Source organism: Schistocerca serialis, chromosome 2, assembly GCF_023864345.2.
Source record: "Schistocerca serialis cubense isolate TAMUIC-IGC-003099 chromosome 2, iqSchSeri2.2, whole genome shotgun sequence".
Lineage (NCBI taxonomy): Eukaryota > Metazoa > Arthropoda > Insecta > Orthoptera > Acrididae > Schistocerca > Schistocerca serialis.
In genome coordinates, this window is record NC_064639.1 from 1,043,147,910 (window position 1) to 1,043,165,065 (window position 17,156).

Below are 17,156 nucleotides of genomic sequence, written 5' to 3' on the forward strand. Positions count from 1 at the left end.
ACTTAGCGTCATACCGCAATCTTAAGTGTATTTGGTATAGATTAATTAATTAAATACATTCATTAGTGTGCTCTTCAAGCTTGCCATTAAAGGTTTTTCTTTTATTTACGTATTCTTCCACTTATCGCAAAAAGTTCGTTTTGGTTACATTCGGCTGTTTAGGCCTAATTTTTGATTGTTCATATTTAGCGTTATACCACAAATTTAAGTGCATTTGGTAATAGTTTACTTACATATTGGTTTCCAAAACATATTTAGTGTCCTTTTGCATCGGTATTTAATATATTATTGTTATCACTTAGTAAATAACTAATTTTCAAACTACCATGGATACTAAGTGTGTGAGCTGCAGTAGGAAACTTAGTTCAGGGGTTTTGTGCAGCTGTAGTGACAGTTGGTTTCAGTGGGGAAATTGTAGCGGCATGGGAATTGGGGAAGCAAACGAGACTCTTCCATTCTTTTGCAGGGTTTGCTCAAGAGATAGGATTATAGCTGAACAGGAGGAGAAAATTAGAGCCCTTCAGGCTGATTTGGACAGAGCGAGGGAGGAACTGAAGAGGTTAAGGGGGGAGGAGGGCAAACTGTGGTGGGAAGTGGTAGCTGGGAACAGGGGCCACAGAAAGAGGACAGTGTCTGACAGTTTCCCTATTGGCACAACCAATAAATTTGCCTTGCTACCACAGTTAAGTAAGGAAGAGGCTCCAGTGGAAGTAGATGTAGCTAAGATGCAACAGAATCTGACTAGGAAACCAACTATTTAAAAAAAAGTAGAAATTAAGAGGAAAGTTCTGTTGCTAGGTAGCAGCCATGGAAGAGGTGTGGGCCAGATTTTGCAGAATAAATTAGGTGACAGGTACCAGGTCACAAACTTTTTCAAGCCGACTGCAAGTCTTACCCAGGTGGTAGAGGATATAGGTTCCTTGTGCAAAGGATTCACAAAGCAGGATCATGTGATGATAGTGGGTGGAGTGGGAAACAGTATTGATAGGGATCAGGGCTACAGTATTGAGTGTGACCTGGTGAAAATAGCCTCGGCAACTACCCGTACCAATGTTGGGCTGGTGCCAGCTTTCGTGCTGCATGATCAGCCCCAGTTGAACCGCTCTGTCAGGAGGGTAAATATGGAGTTGAAGCAGTTGCGTGTTGTTTTATTAGTTTATGTTGTATGGCAAGTTGTTGATGTATTATTTTTGCTACATTGTCATGTCTTCTGGGGCATTCTGTATTTGCTAATATTGTACATCCGCTTGTGATGTGATGTAATGTTTCTATTTGTTGTTTGCAAAATCTGCATTTATCTGTTGGGGTATTGGGATCTTTAATAATATGCTTGCTGTAATATCTGGTGTTTATTGTTTGATCCTGTATTGCAATCATGAATCCTTCTGTCTCACTGTATATATTGCCTTTTCTTAGCCATGTGTTGGATGCGTCTCGATCGATGTGTGGCTGTATTAGATGATTGCGGTGCTTGCCATGTAGTGTTTTCTTTTTCCAATTTACTTTCTTCGTATCTGTTGATGTTATGTGATCTAAAGGGTTGTATTATTATTATTATTATTATTATTATTATTATTATTGACTTATGTAGTATTCCTTCTATATGTGTTGTTCCTGGTCAGGTGTAAGAGAGGGCATTAAGGCCCTAACCTGGTCAGGCTAAATAAGTAAATAAGCAGTACATGGAGAAATAGCTAGCTTTTATATCATGTTCTTTAATTCTTCAATTAACATTATTTTGATATTCAGCCACAATCAAAAGAGATGTACTGTAATATACCTTTAAGAATGGGATGTTTGATAATTGGCTGTCCAATAGCTGTTCTTAATAGCTGCATTTTTATTTTTAGTGTTCCTAATCTTCTGTCATATTACTCTCTACACAATGTGATGTGAGAATTTGTTCAGCATTCTGTGTGCTTTTGAACGTAGGGTACTACACCAGCTGAAATGAATTTCTTCAACAGTTTATCATTGTTTTCCCATTTAGTTTGTTACTGTACTATAACCTGAAGAATTTTCATCACATTATGTTTTTCATAAGTAATCTTATATGTAATGTGAGTCTCCTCTGGAATCCATTTATAAGGATCCATTACTCTGTGATCATGTATTGAACAGTTTCTTTTGTTTAGCTGACTGACATTTTATGTTGCAGCACCAGTTCAGAGTGTCTCGTTCACTGGAAATAATTGGTTACAACATGGTGATGTGCTGAATCTGACAGTCTCTTGTAGTGGCTCTTCTAATTTCAGTTATTGCCGTTACATATATTCGGGAGTATATAATGCCACTGGTAAGTATTCAAAAGTGTTTTAAGTATTAATTGAACATATTATCTGCATTGCGATGACAGAACACTGTGAGGGAGTATTTATTACTTTAGAAATTATGTAAGATAATGTGTGTACTTCATTTTGCAAGACTCCTGAGACATAAAAGACTGACCTTTGAAGTTTTCTTCTGAATACAAGATTTTTTTACACCTATTATTTGTTAATGACTAACACACACAGAATATATGAGGAGCCTCATTTCCAAAAATACTTCAGAGAATTTTAAGTAAGTTTTATTATGAAATGGAGGTGTTTGAAGTCACCTTAACTCAAACTTGCATTCTTTTTGTTATATTTCGAGACTTGGTACATGACAGCATGATCATTAGACACACAATTGCACTGATAACAGGAAAATGTGTATATAAAACTGATTATATCAACACAGAGTAAACATTTATATCAGTGATCTTGTGACCATGGTAGCCTAGCAGTCAGAGAATGGGAGTGAATGTCATAGGCTCAATCCGGGATAGGGGCAGGGTTTTTTCTCATTGCAGTCCCTCCAGAATGACCCCAGGTCCACTCATCCTCGCGTCAAATGAGTACTGGGGGTCTTTCCTTGGTATTAAAGATGCCTGGGACAATGGGTCTGCTGCCCACCCCTTCCTAGTGCTGCAACAAAGGAAAGCTACAATCACACCAGTAGCCCAGTCATGAACTTGTTCCACAGACTTTTTACTTACCACTGGTGTAATCAAAAATAGTAAGAAAGTTGCTTCTTGAACTCATGTGAAAAGAAGTACTGGATTGTGCACTAATATTACGAAAAACAATGATGTGTGATGACAAAACTGCTGCGAAATTGTGTATCGTACCTACGCGGATTTGTTAATATTATGGGCAGCACACTAACAGTTACTTTTGCAAAATCTGAGTGATCCAGAATGGTGTACAGTCCTCGTGAGTTCCCTGTCTATTTTTACTAAAAACAAGCATTCTGTAACAGCCTGTGTATGACGAAACCGAGGCAGCGCACACTCTGGTGTTTGACGGACACAGATCTTACTGTGCTGGGGTGCGAAGTGAAGGCTAGTCTTGCCTCTTGGGCTGTACTTGTACATATGTGGCACAGCAGACGACCAAGGGAATACCTGCTGTCATCTGCCCTAAGCACACGGTAGCAGTCTCTAAACGGCTGCTTTCTTGGACACACAATATTTAATAACAATGTCATGAATCAGTTTAGAATTTTTGCATGTATGTAGGTAAGTTGGTTGAAATCACAGAAAAACTTTTAGTTTGTCTCCATTAAAACTTTGGCTTCTAGAATTTTTTAAAATGGAACTGACAGTAGAATATGACCTCTGAACTACAACTTTGCGACCTTGTGTTGGTTGTTAGTAACATAAGGGTCCTAAAACTTGTTATAGCTGTATTACTTAAAAGATTTCATCATGTGCTGTAACTAAAACTTTCTAGCCTTAATATAACAGATACTTAATCTACTACAAATAAGGACTTTTTCCAAATTTAGTTTTCAGTAAAGTACTCAAAAACTATTAGAGGTACCTTAATGGGCTCACGTAGTTATTATTTTTATGTTGAACTGAAGCGTCATACAAATTTGCACATTTCTAAGTCTTAATATTTAGCGCCTTCAATTTTTCTTAAAAATGTGGATTGTGATCAAAATATTGCTTTAATCATGTTGAGACTTGTGCCAGTTAATTTTGACGTAACTCTGCACATTATGACCAGTTTCTGGCTTCCTAGCTTTATTATTTAGTATCACTTATTTTTTTCTTAAAACATTGTATGTAGGTAAAATATTGACCTAATCAATCTGATACTTGACAGTTTAAACATTATTACTCTAAAGCATATGCTGACAAAGTTTGAAGAATCAACTTTAACTTTTAATTTCATTCTTAATTATGGTGCAATATTCATGTGCTACGCACAGGCGCGTTATGGTACGTGGCACTACTAGCAGTGTACTGGGTTAAGTCCCAGCACACTTGCTTGCCTCTCTATCTAACAATACAGCACTTGTTTTGCCACAATTTCCTGTACTATAACAGTAGGATACTGTTGAGTAGTTTTGAGCAGTATCAAAACTGTGTAGATGGTAGGAGTAAAAACTGAGAAATTGTGTGGGAATCGGAGTAGCAAGTGGAGAATGAAATCTAGGAAAGTTTGCTATTGTGAATAGAATAGAAAGTCTGAGCAGCATGTGAGAAAAATCAACTGATTGGTTGCAAAAACATTGTATAGCACTACTTCAACCACTGGAAAAATCTTGTTTGTGTCTCAGTAATAATTACAAAAAGATTTTAACTAAAGTCATAAAAGAAGTAAAAAGAATGGCAAATAGTTCCTTCATAGCAAATGCACAAAATAAAATGAGGCCATATGGGACATTGTAAGGCATGAAACAGGGGTAAAACAGAGAGAATACCATAATATCAAACTTCTGTAATATTTGATCCCGAGCAGATAGCAAATAATTTTAACTCATATTTCTCTGACGCAGCTGAGATTCTGTTGAAGCAAAACTTTCAATATGCTGTCATTGCAAATCAGGTTAAAACTATCCCTAGTAACAAGTCTCTCTTCCTATACCCAACAGATGAACAGGAAATGCTAAAAACAATAGGGGAGCTGAAATCAAAATTTTCCTCTGGTACTTCAACCGTCATCAGTTACTTTGGTCCCCAAATAGCAAAACTCATCTACTACTTTAAGCGTCTCATTTCATAACCTAATTCCCACAGCATCGCCCGATTTAATTCATCTTATATCCTCCTTTCAAGACACAGTCCATTCCGTTCAGCTGCTTTTCCAGGTCCTTTGCTGTCTCTGAAAGAATTACAGTGTCATTGGTGAACCGCAAAGTTTTTATTTCTTCTTCATCCTACTCCGAATTTTTCTTTTGTTTCCTTTACTGTTTGCTCAATATACAGATCGAATAACATTGGGGATAGGCTAAAACCCTGTGTCACTCCCTTCCCAACCACTGCTTCACTTTCATGCCTCTCGACTCTTACACATTGTAAATAGCCTTACGCTCCCTGTATTTTATCCCTGCCACCTTCAGAATTTGAGAGTGAGTATTCCAGTCAACATTGTCAAAAACTTTCTCTACATCTACAAATGCTAGAAACGTAGGTTTGCCTTTCCGTAATCTATTGTCTAAGGTAAGCCGTAGGGTCAGTATTGCCTCACATGTTCCAAAACTTCTACGGAATCCAAACTGATCTTCCCTGAGGTCGGCATCTAGCAGTTTTTCCATTCATCTGTAAAGAATTCGTGTTAGTGTTTTGCAGCCGTGGCTTATTAAACTGATAGTTCAGTAATTTTCGCATCAGTCAACACCTGCTTTCTTTGGGATTGGAATTATTATATTCTTCCTGAAGTCAGGGTATTTCACCTGTCTCATACATCTTGCTCACCGTATGGTAGAGTTTTGTCATGGCTGGCTCTCCCAAGGCTACCAGTAGTTCTGATGGAATGTTGTCTGCTTCTGGGGCCTTGTTTCTACTTAGGTCTTTCAGTGCTCTGTCAAACTCTTCATGCAGTATCATATCTCCTCTTTCATCTTCATCTACATCCTCTTCCATTTCCATAATATTGTCCTCAAGTAAATCGCCCTTGTATAGACCCTCTATATACTCCTTCCACCTTTCTGCTTTCCCTTCTTTGCTTAGAACTGGGTTTCCATCTGAGCTCTTGATATTCATGCAAGTGGTTCTCTTTTCTCTAAAGGTCTCTTTAATTTTCCTGTAGGCAGTGTCTATCTTGCCCCTAGTGATATACGCCTCTACATCATTACATTTGCCCTCTAGCCATCCCTGCTTAGCCATTTTGCACTTCCTGTTGGTCTCATTTTTGAGACATTTGTATTCCTTTTTGCCTGCTTCACTTACTGCATTTTTGTATTTTCTCCTTTCATTAGTTAAATTCAGTACCTCTTCTGTTACCCAAGGATTTCTATTAGCCCTCGTCTTTTTACCTACTTGATCCTCTGCTGCCTTCACTACTTCATCCCTCAGAGCTACCCATTCGTCTTCTACTGTATTTCTTTCCCCCATTCCTGTCAATTATTCCCTTATGCTGTCCCCGAAACTCTGTACAACCTCTGGTTTAGTCAGTTTATCCAGGTCCCATCTCCTTAAATTCCCACCTTTTTGCGGTTTCTTCAGTTTTAATCTACAGTTCATAACCGATAGATTGTGGTCAGAGTCCACATGTGCCCCTGGAAATGTCTTACAATTTAAAACCTGGTTCCTAAATCTCTGCCTTACCATTATATAATCTATCTGATACCTTTTAGTATCTCCAGGGTTCTTCCATGTATACAACCTTCTTTTATGATTCTTGAACCAAGTGTTAGCTATGATTAATTTATACTCTGTGCAAAATTCTCCAGGCGGCTTCCTCGTTCATTCCTTACTCCCATTCCATAGTCACCTACTACGTTTACTTCTCTTCCTTTTCCTGCTCTCGAGTTCCAGTCACCCATGACTATTAAATTTTCGTCCCCTTCACTACCTGAATAATTTCTTTTATCTCATCATACATTTCATCAATTTCTTCATCATCTGCAGAGCTAGTTGGCATATAAACTTGTACTACTGTAGTAGGTGTGGGCTTCGTGTCTATCTTGGCCACAATAATGCATTCACTATTCTGTTTGTAGTAGCTTATCCGCACTCCTATTTTTTTTATTCATTATTAAACCTACTCCTGCATTATCCCTATTTGATTTTGTATTTATAACCCTGTATTCACCTGACCAAAAGTCTTGTTCCTCCTGCCACCGAACTTCACTAATTCCCACTATATCTAACTTTAACCTATCCATTTGCCTTTTTAAGTTTTCTAACCTACCTGCCTGATTAAGGGATCTGACATTCCACGCTCTGATCCGTAGAACGCCAGTTTTCTTTCTCCTGATAACAACGTCCTCCTGAGTAGTCCCCACCCGGAGATCCAAATAGGGGACTGTTTTACCTCCGGAAAATTTTACCCAAGAGGACGCAATCATTGTTTAACCATACAGTAAAGCTGCATGCCCTCGGGAAAAATTACGGATGTAGTTTCCCCTTGCTTTCAGCCGTTCGCAGTACTAGCACAGCAAGGCCGTTTTGGTTAGTGATACAAGGCCAGATCAGTCAATCATCCAGACTGTTGCCCCTGCAACTCCTGAAAAGGCTGCTGCCCCTCTTCAGGAACCACACGTTTGTCTTGCCTCTCAACATATACCCTTCAGTTGTGGTTGCATCTATTGTACGGCTATGTGTATCTCTGAGGCACGCAAGCCTCCCCACCAATGCAAGGTCCATGGTTCATGGGGGGGCGGGTCTGCTAACTTATGAAAATATAGTTTTGTAAGTGTCAAAAAATTGTGAAACTAACATATCTGTCATGTAATTGTACGATGAAATTAGAGAAAGTTTGTTTTGAATTAGGAAAATTTTAAAAGTGCACAATTTAGTTTAAGTGTACCATTGACAATAACAGTACTAGTTTATCGCGGCACTTGCAAATGTTCGAAATTTCACAATACATCACAATACAAATGAATATTGATACAATCAGTGAAAGATTATGTAGAAAAAGTGATGTGGACAGTAATATATGAGAGGCTAGAACTTTCAATTGACACACAATATTGTACAAGAGGTCTCACACAACAGAAAAATCCTGAGTCGGCTTTTATATATAAGTAAATGTGCATATTGCGTGGATTTTTCACTTTGATGATTCTGTGCACACTTCTACACTGCTGTGCCAAAGAACACTCTAGCATAGGTTTATCTAGGTCAGAATCTCTAAAATGTGCAGTGCCAAGCATTTCTTCTGCCTGTTTTAAACAGTCTGTCTTAATCAGTCATGAGGCTGCAAATGCATGCAGGACTCTGCACCTGCAGGGAGTATCCAATGTAATATGATCTGACTCAATTTAAGCTTATATTTTAGAAATGAATTACTCACTACACAGCTATGCGAACTAGCAAACACATATACAACTGTCATGCCTGATGTCTTTGGTCACAACTGACATGAAGTTCAACTCGATTACACCACCACAGTGGTTGCACGTGCACAGTGTGCAGTATTTTCAAAATAATCCTTGTAGATAAAACATAAATAAACATGCATTCATAGAATTAAAATTATGTTACTTATAAAGCCGATTTTTGTTACATCTACTTTTTTTGTAATTTCCAGGTGAAGAAACATGTATGACATCAAGAATTTTGGACACCTGTAAATTCACAGTTACACATTATTTCTCTGAGTCAGGAACTTACACTATTGTACTGATCATTAGCAATGATGTGTCAAAAATCATCAAGCCTGTAGCTATTAATGTCTATGAAGGTGAGTTTTTAGAATAAATAAAAGTATTTTGTCCACATTGAACTGAATTTTGGAACACTGCAACTGTTTCATATGTAAATGTATAAAACTCGTTTCTGTGTCACACGGACAAAGTTATCACCATAGTGTTTCTCGCTGGATATGTGACAGTTGAGGATAACACATTATATGTGTATAGTATTAAAATCCATCTCATAGCTACTGAATTAATAGTTGAAGTTACTTTTTCGAGATTCACTTGTTATTTGCGCTGAAGAGTAACGTTTCAGAAATACTGTGACAGGTGTGTGTATCCTTTTTTAAATTTGCTGCCGCTGCAGTTTAGAATTTTTACACCACATAGTTTGTATCTGTAGACTACAGTTATAAAACTGAACTGTTTAGAATGTATGTTTACGTAATGACCATCTTTTATAAGGAAACAGGAAGCATATGCAGTGATTAGCAGGAATAAATTTTATAAGACAGACTTACTCAACCTAGTTCACTGCTTTCTTAAATCTTACTGCTGTAATATTTGTCTATTTGAATTAGCAGTGGCACTGTCACAGTGTATCATGACAACGAGTGCTCAACAACTGATTTCAATATATTTTTGCATTTCTAAAGAGGAATTGAAGATAAGTGCGGCAACAATTGAAGGCTACCTACCACACAGAGGTTTGGGAGTGTATGATTAGCGTAAAAATAGTGGTACTGTGTAATGGGTCCCAATGCTTGTCAGATAGGCTGGAGCAACATAACGTTGAAAAATGCCACTATGACTTCTTAACAGTTCTTCCAATAAATGCTACACCCACATGTATGAAGGCAGCAGCTATTTGTTTCCAGGCGAGTGCACTGCATTTAGTGTGTAATGAATGGGAGAGGATGAAAGGTGAGTTTCTGGTGCCTTAAAACTGGATATTTCCAAGAAAGAGAGAAACTTTCAGCAGTAAATCATAATTAAACTGTGTGTTGGTAGTTCACCCACATAAAAATTATTGTTACAAATAATGCCAAAAATAGCCCTGGACTCCAGAGAACAGCAGGAACAAGGATGCAGAACTAGTTAATATTGTAAAAGAAAACAATGTATGATAACAAACTCTAAAAAGAAGCTGAAAGAAATTGTAACAATAAAGGAAATTCCGAGATGGAGCGATACATAAAATAAGGGTAAGGCATCCACTCACCTACAGCAGATTGATGCATGGAGTACAGAAACACGTAACAGAAAACAGCATTCACATTAATTTTTGAGCACTCACTCTTTTTTCTAGCAAATGACACACATTCTCACACACAACGACACCAATACTCAAACACTCGTTCCTGTGTGTCTGAATGTGTGTACTCTCATTATAAAAAGAGCGAGTGCTCAAAAACTAGTATGAATGCTGTTTTCTGTTAGTTGTTTCTATACTCCATACATTGATCTGCTGTAGGTAAGTGGTTGCCTTTCCCTTATTTTACCTATTTCTAAAAGAAACTACATTACTTATTAATTACATGATAGTCTGTAGCAGGAATGGACGTACTAATAGAGGAAACAAAGGAGGTATTAGAAACCTGGAGAGTCTATGCTCCAGAACAGAGTTCACTGCTGGGGACAAAAGATGATAATGATAACGATAATGAAAACAGAAAAGCAACAGTTATTAATAGGTTTAAGTGAAGAGCATGAACATTGTCGTTCTAATCTCACTTTGCTGATTTAGGTTTAGATATAGGCCATCATAACGTACATGAAAAGCTATGGTTTATTCCTTCCATTTTTTTAGCAAATCATTTTTATGTACTTTTTTATATGACACACATACAGATAATATTATGAAAAGGGTAGAATGCTACTCACTTTATAAAGGATACGCTGAGTCACAAACAGACACAACAAAAAAGACAGTTATACATTTGAGCTTTCAGCCTAAAGGCTTAGCAGTCATTTTGTTGTGCCTGTCTGCATTTATTTTTTCACAAATATGGCTATTGTCTAGGTAGTAATCTTGACATTTGTACATTATAATAATTACATAATATTTGTTGCATTATTATACAGGATGATTCAAAAACAAAGAACAGATTTCTGTTGTTTATTACAGACAAACTATAAATGGTAGGAGCACATTGCACATGTTATTGAATAGAAGGAAGTTTAAAGCTCTGACACTGCTGCGCTGTTGTTTGTTTGTAGCAATGTAGCAATTACCTTACAAGAGAACTCATTTTTTGTATTGGAATTTGCATGAAGTCAATCCATTGTGCAATTCTAACATGCATTCCAAGATTGATTCAGCAAGAAGCCACCTCTGCACAAGCAGATTTATAACTGGAATACAAAATTGTTGGAAGTTGGTTGCATAATGCAAAGAGAAGGGCACTGGTTGGTTGTGCGCATATTATGAAAATGTCGGGCGTATCTGAGATGCATTCACACAGAGATCTTGGAAGTCCATAGTATGTCTAGGCCAGTAACATCAACTTCCTCTAACAACAGTGTGGTGTGTTTGCAGTGATGCCTGCATATGAAGCTTTGCAAGTTGCAGTTACTGCAGCAGTTGTGTCCTGGCAACCATAACAGAAGATAAGAGTTTTGCATTTCAATGACTCTTTCTTTCTTTCTTTTTTTTTTTTTTTTTTTTTTTTTTTTCCCCGAACGAATCTATGTTTCACCCATCAGGTGAAGTAAGCCACCATAATGTAAGAATTTGGGGGTCACAGAATCCTGGTGTCATCATCAAACATAAAAGAGACTTACTAAAATTGAATGTGTTTTGTGCCCTTTCTGTTCACAAAGTTTATAGCCTTCCTTTTTTGTGAGTGTGGTGTGAATACCAAATTTCAGGAACTGCCTCTCACCACTGACAACCCAGTGGCCGATGGCCATCACTTAACGACCGAGAGCAGCAGTGTTTGCGTAGAGTTGTCAGTGCTAACAGATAAGCAACACTACATGAAGTAAGTAAAGAAATCAATGGGGGACATACGATGAACATATTTGTTAGGACTGTGCAGCGAAGTTTGACATTAGTGGGCGATGGCAGTAGATGACCAACACTAGTACCTTTGCTAACAGCATGGTAGCACCTGCAGCACCTCTCCTGGGCTGATGATCATATCGGTTGGATGCTAGATGACCGGAAGACCATGGCGTGGTCAAATGAGTCCCGATTTCAGTTGGTAAGAGGTGATGGTTAGGTTCAAATGTGGTGGAGACCCCAAGAAGCCATGGACTCGAGTCGTCAACAAGGCACTGTGAAAACTGGTGGTGTCTCCATAGTGATGTGGGCTGTGTTTACATGGAATGGACTGGGTCCTCTGGTCCAACTGAACCGATCATTCACTAGAAATGGTTATGATTGGCTACTTGGAGACCATTTGCAGCCACTTGTAGACTTCATGTTCCCAAACAATGATGGAATTTTTGTGGATAATAATGCGCCATGTCACTGGTTCACAATTGTTCATGATTTGTTTGAAGAACACTCTGGGAAATTTGAGAGAATGATTTAGCCACCCATCAGACATCTACGGAACATAATAAAGTGGTCAGTTTGTGCACAAAATCCTGCACCAGCAACACTTTCACAATTATGAGTTATTATAGAGGCAGCATGGCTCAATATTTCTGCAGGGGACTTCCAGCGACTTGTTGAGCCCACATCATGGCGAGTTGCTGCACTGCACCAGGCAAAAGAAGGTCCGACATGATATTAGAAGGTATCCTATGACTTCTGTCACCTCAGTGTATATGGTCCCTTGCCCTTGTGGCCAAGGAAGCACAAAAAAGAAGCATTAACACTTGCCTGAAGGAACACAAGCTACTGTCACCTGGGCAAGATGGATAAATCAGCAGTAGCAGATTATGTACTAGGACCTGGAAATCACCAAATTTGTTTCCCTGACACTGTGGTTTTACCAAGATCTAATAATTACTATGCTACAATGTAGAGAGAGGCCATAGAAATACAAAAGCACAAAAACAATGTCAACAGAAAAGAATGACTTGAATTAGAGAAGTTGTAGGCCCTAGTTCTAAATAAAACAAACACCGCCAGCTCTTCCCCACAAAAAGCTCCATAGCATACATCGGCGTGACTCTGAAATCTTAGGAAGCAGTCTAATGAAGGTACAAACTGACTGTTGCATGGATACATATATAAAGTTCGACCTACCTTTGAGCCTGTAACAGCTTTCTGTATCATTAAAGCCTCATATAATGTTTCGAGCTTTGGAAGATGGAACATTAGGCAGAGAATTATGCCATGGACCATGCTTAATATACATAATACAGATATCAGCAATATTTAAAGTGTTTGTTCATCCAATGGAATTCAGTTCCAGGTTATTTAACAGGCAAGGATCTTGACCTTTTTCAAAAGACAGTCATCAAGTAATAGAAACTCATTTTTGACACTTTGTTTTCCTTTTGAATTCCTACCCTGTTTGTGCTAGTGGTATGTTCATCATTCTTTTCAAATAAGTTTGTTGATTTTGCATGGTTTGTTGTGAAAGAAAACTGGCACTATAAAAACATAATAGATCAGGAAAACCACACCACGTGGTAAAAAGATATGAATACATAATTTTATTTGTTCTTCAAAAATCTGTAATTATGATTTTAAAAACTAATATTTACATGTTTACAAACAATAAAGAACATTCTTTATGTTTAACAGCCATAAAATAAAAGCCCACTGATGGTGTTGCAACTTGAGTGAAACATGTTTGGGATAAAAAAACAAAATTGTGTTTTGCTAAAGGCAGGCCCCATCCAAAAACACAAATATTGTGAAAGTAAACATGGACAAAAGAGCTTCAACCTCAACATGATTATAACAACATGCATTTCGACAATTTGAGTTGAGTTGTATAGCTTACCTCAAAAGACAGTATCAATACAGAAAGCTTACAAAAAGCAGCACTACACACTAAGTGAAAAATCTTCAAATATAACAAAATGCAGTATTGATAACCTAAGTTGACCTGTATTGCTCAGCTTGACACACCAATACCAAAATATAAATTATAAAAGTATCAATATAATAGAAGGAAACATTCCACGTGGGAAAAATTATATATAAAATCAAAGATGAGGTGACTTACCGAACGAAAGCGCTGGCAGGTCGATAGACACACAAACAAACAAACAAGCATGTTTGCGGAGGGAATGTAAATAAAACTTAATGGGGTCGTTGTGGGGGTGTTGTGAGGGTGACATGGTATTAGAAGGTGGAAAGTGTAACATGAGGTGAAATGAAAATGAAAATAAAAATATATGGGGAGAGATAAAGGTGAACCGGAAAGTAAATTATAAAAGTAATCATATTACAAATCTAACACAATCTCACGAAAACTAATGAAACTCTGTTGACAATCTAAATTGATCTAATAGCTCAACCTGACACACCGATATCGAAAGATAAATTATAAAACAAAATCTCACTACACACCTAACAAAAAATCATGAAAACTAACAAGACGCAGTATTGACAAAGTAAGTTCAGCTGTATAACACAACTTAAAATACCAACACCAAAATAGAAAAACAACTGATTCATAAAAAAAGTACATTCATTCAAAAAATGAAACTTCCTTGACATGACTTTCCAAATCAGTTGAGAGATTGAGGCTTGTACACATAACCAGAACAGAGACAAAAAACAGTGAATAAGAGCACTGTCATACATGCAACGTCCCCACCCCCACGAAAACAGCCCCTCCCTACCCAACAAGAAACATTAACAACACGCACCACCAAACCAACTAAAGCCTGTATCCATCAATCCAGTTCAGCCCCAACCCCCTGTCCACTGCACCCCACCAACCTAATTCAACTCAGCCCCCTGTCCACCCCACCCCACCCCACCGTCCTAACCCAACCCATTTGCCTGGAGCAATTTAGGGAAATCACAGAAAATCCTGAATTGGATGGCCAGATGCAAACCTGAACTATTCTTCCTCTTCTCAAAACATGACTTGCTTATCTTCTCTTTGACCTCTCACTCCCCTGATGATTTCCCATACTTAACAAACTTGCCACACACCTCCCTAAAATCGAAAACCATTCAGTGATATAGTTTCACAACTCTTTTTTTTTTTCTTGCATGGCATACCTCAATGAAAATAATATGTTAGCATAACAATCACATCCAAAACCATGAACCACGAATCACAGGTCATACTGAAAACAATATGCAATATAAAAACAAACGAATATGCCACAGAAATAAAAGAAAAGAGACCTATGTAATGTAAAATAGAATCAATAGTTTACTCCTGTTAGTAAGGGAACCACAGACAACATTTAATAACTGGCTGCTTGCATCCTTCACATTGTAAACTCATGATGGTACGTGACATCATAGCTCAGAGCTGATAACTGGAATCACATGCTAGAGTTGACCCAGTATTTCTTACACTGTGCGAAATAGTTTCATGACTACTTTCAAGGTTATGTTCATTTGCACATGCCAACAACTTTGCATTCAATTATTTTTCACTCATGTAATTATATATGTATGTTGATTTTGCAGGTATTGAATCAGTTTTAACTTCATTTAGAGCATTTGGTTGACCAGTTATCACATTGTGTGTAATATATACGTGACTGTCCTTGTTACAATCACTTCCATACTGAGGAGCTTTGGAATTTAAATTTCTTTCCACTGGCAAGTTTTGTATTTTCTTCTTTTTGTCAAATAGTTTCCTCCTTATGGATTCATTATTACTGTTTAGTGGTTTTATAATTATTTTTTTATTTCACACACCAGCCTCAACCATAGTCAGTTTTTGTGACCTTGAGCACCTACTACTTGATCGAGTAGTTCCTTGATTGGCATCACAAGGCTGAGAGTACCCTATTCCAGTCCACCCACCAAGAAAAAATCCCTGGAAATTGTTTGCAATTGAACTTTGCGTGCACATGACACACACATTTTAAAAAAAATTAACAATATACCTATCATCATAATAATAAATAACATACCACACATTCTTTTGAAGAACTGCTTTCATTTGTGCGTGGAATTTTGTGCAGTGATCACTTTCCTTTAATTTCATCTTTGTCACAAAGGATACATTAACCTGGGCAAGGGGGGGGGGGGGGGGTGTGTCACTTGAAAATAGCTAAGTATTGACGACCCTGCAGATAATTTCTTGCATTGGTCTGCAAATATCTGCATAAACTAATTCTCCAATTTTAGTTGTTTATGATAGACCCCAAAAGCTGCTATCAGTCATTGTCTGCATATCACAATACTTCAAATACTGGTACACTTAGTGTTTATTTTGATGATCCATTTTCCATGCCATCTCGTTAAGGTATCATCAGTTTCTACAATAACACAAGACTTTTTGACACAACCTACACAGCCGCGCGATGAAGCCCATATTTACCACTGTATGCAACAATGGCAATTGCAATATTGCTTTTGAAAAATACCCAGAACTTGCCATCATTTTTGATTATTTGATTTATTTCTTTTTCTGTAGCTTTCTTAATAGAAAATAAACTGCAAGATCCATACCGACAAAACCGAACATCTTCAAAATATCACTCTGTCCATTTCTGTCCGTTGAATACCTGTACATTAGTTCAGCCTGTACCATACGATTCGATTTATACACCATTTTTGGTACTATCCATCTTTCTTGCAGTTTCAAATGGCTCATACATGGTGTGCCAGTCACTTAGATTTGTTATATGATGTGTCACATCTCTGTCAATGTACCACTCATCACAGTCCATTTGTTTCTGTCTTCAGAAAAAAATTTTCAATCTCACCTTCAAAACTTTCTTCTCAATTTTTTAAGTGTCTGTGTGACTACAATTTATTGAGTTTCCCTCTGATGTTACAGAAGATGATTATGTAGCACAGTTGTTCCATTTTTCAAAGCTAGGACACTCATTTGATTGGTAGTCTTTTTTTTTCTTATCATTTAAAACAAACTGAACCTGTGTTACACTGTTTTGGTAAGACACCTACTTTGCTCCATGAAAAGCATTTTCTATCTTCATTCCCTTTATAATAAGACTTTTTTGATATATCTGCGTGAGGTGAAGTTTCATTGCTCCATAGTCGCAGTTCATTAACCTTCACCTTTGACATCATTACTGTACCAACACTTTCACCACAAGGATCTGTTATTCTCAATTCATAATTTAAGCTCTGTTTTTGTAACTTATTTCATGTTTTCCCTTCAGCAGATAAATCATGCCATGTAATATCAGGAGAAAGAAAACTGGCGTTCTACGGATCGGGACGTGGAATGTCAGATCCCTTAATCGGGCAGGTAGGTCAGAAAATTTAAAAAGGGAAATGGATAGGTTAAAGTTAGATATAGTGGGAATTAGTGGAGTTCGGTGGCAGGAGGAACAAAACTTTTGGTCAGGTGAATACAGGGTTATAAATACAAAATCAAATAGGGGCAAAGGAGTGGGTTTAATAATGAATAAAAAAAAAAAAAATAGAAGTATGGGTAAGCTACTACAAACAGCATAGTGAATGC

The 17,156-nt window shown here is 37.5% G+C and overlaps 1 protein-coding gene across 2 annotated transcripts in view; it reads left to right on the plus strand.

Annotated features, from left to right (window-relative positions):
- LOC126458467 (uncharacterized) overlaps positions 1-17,156 on the plus strand; it is a 97,208-nt gene that overhangs the window by 64,743 nt on the left and 15,309 nt on the right. For both annotated transcript variants that reach the window (XM_050095542.1, XM_050095541.1), the window contains 2 exons: positions 2,159-2,296; positions 8,514-8,666. In XM_050095542.1, the coding sequence (XP_049951499.1) occupies positions 2,159-2,296; positions 8,514-8,666 (291 nt within the window). The remainder of the gene's footprint in view (positions 1-2,158; positions 2,297-8,513; positions 8,667-17,156) is intronic.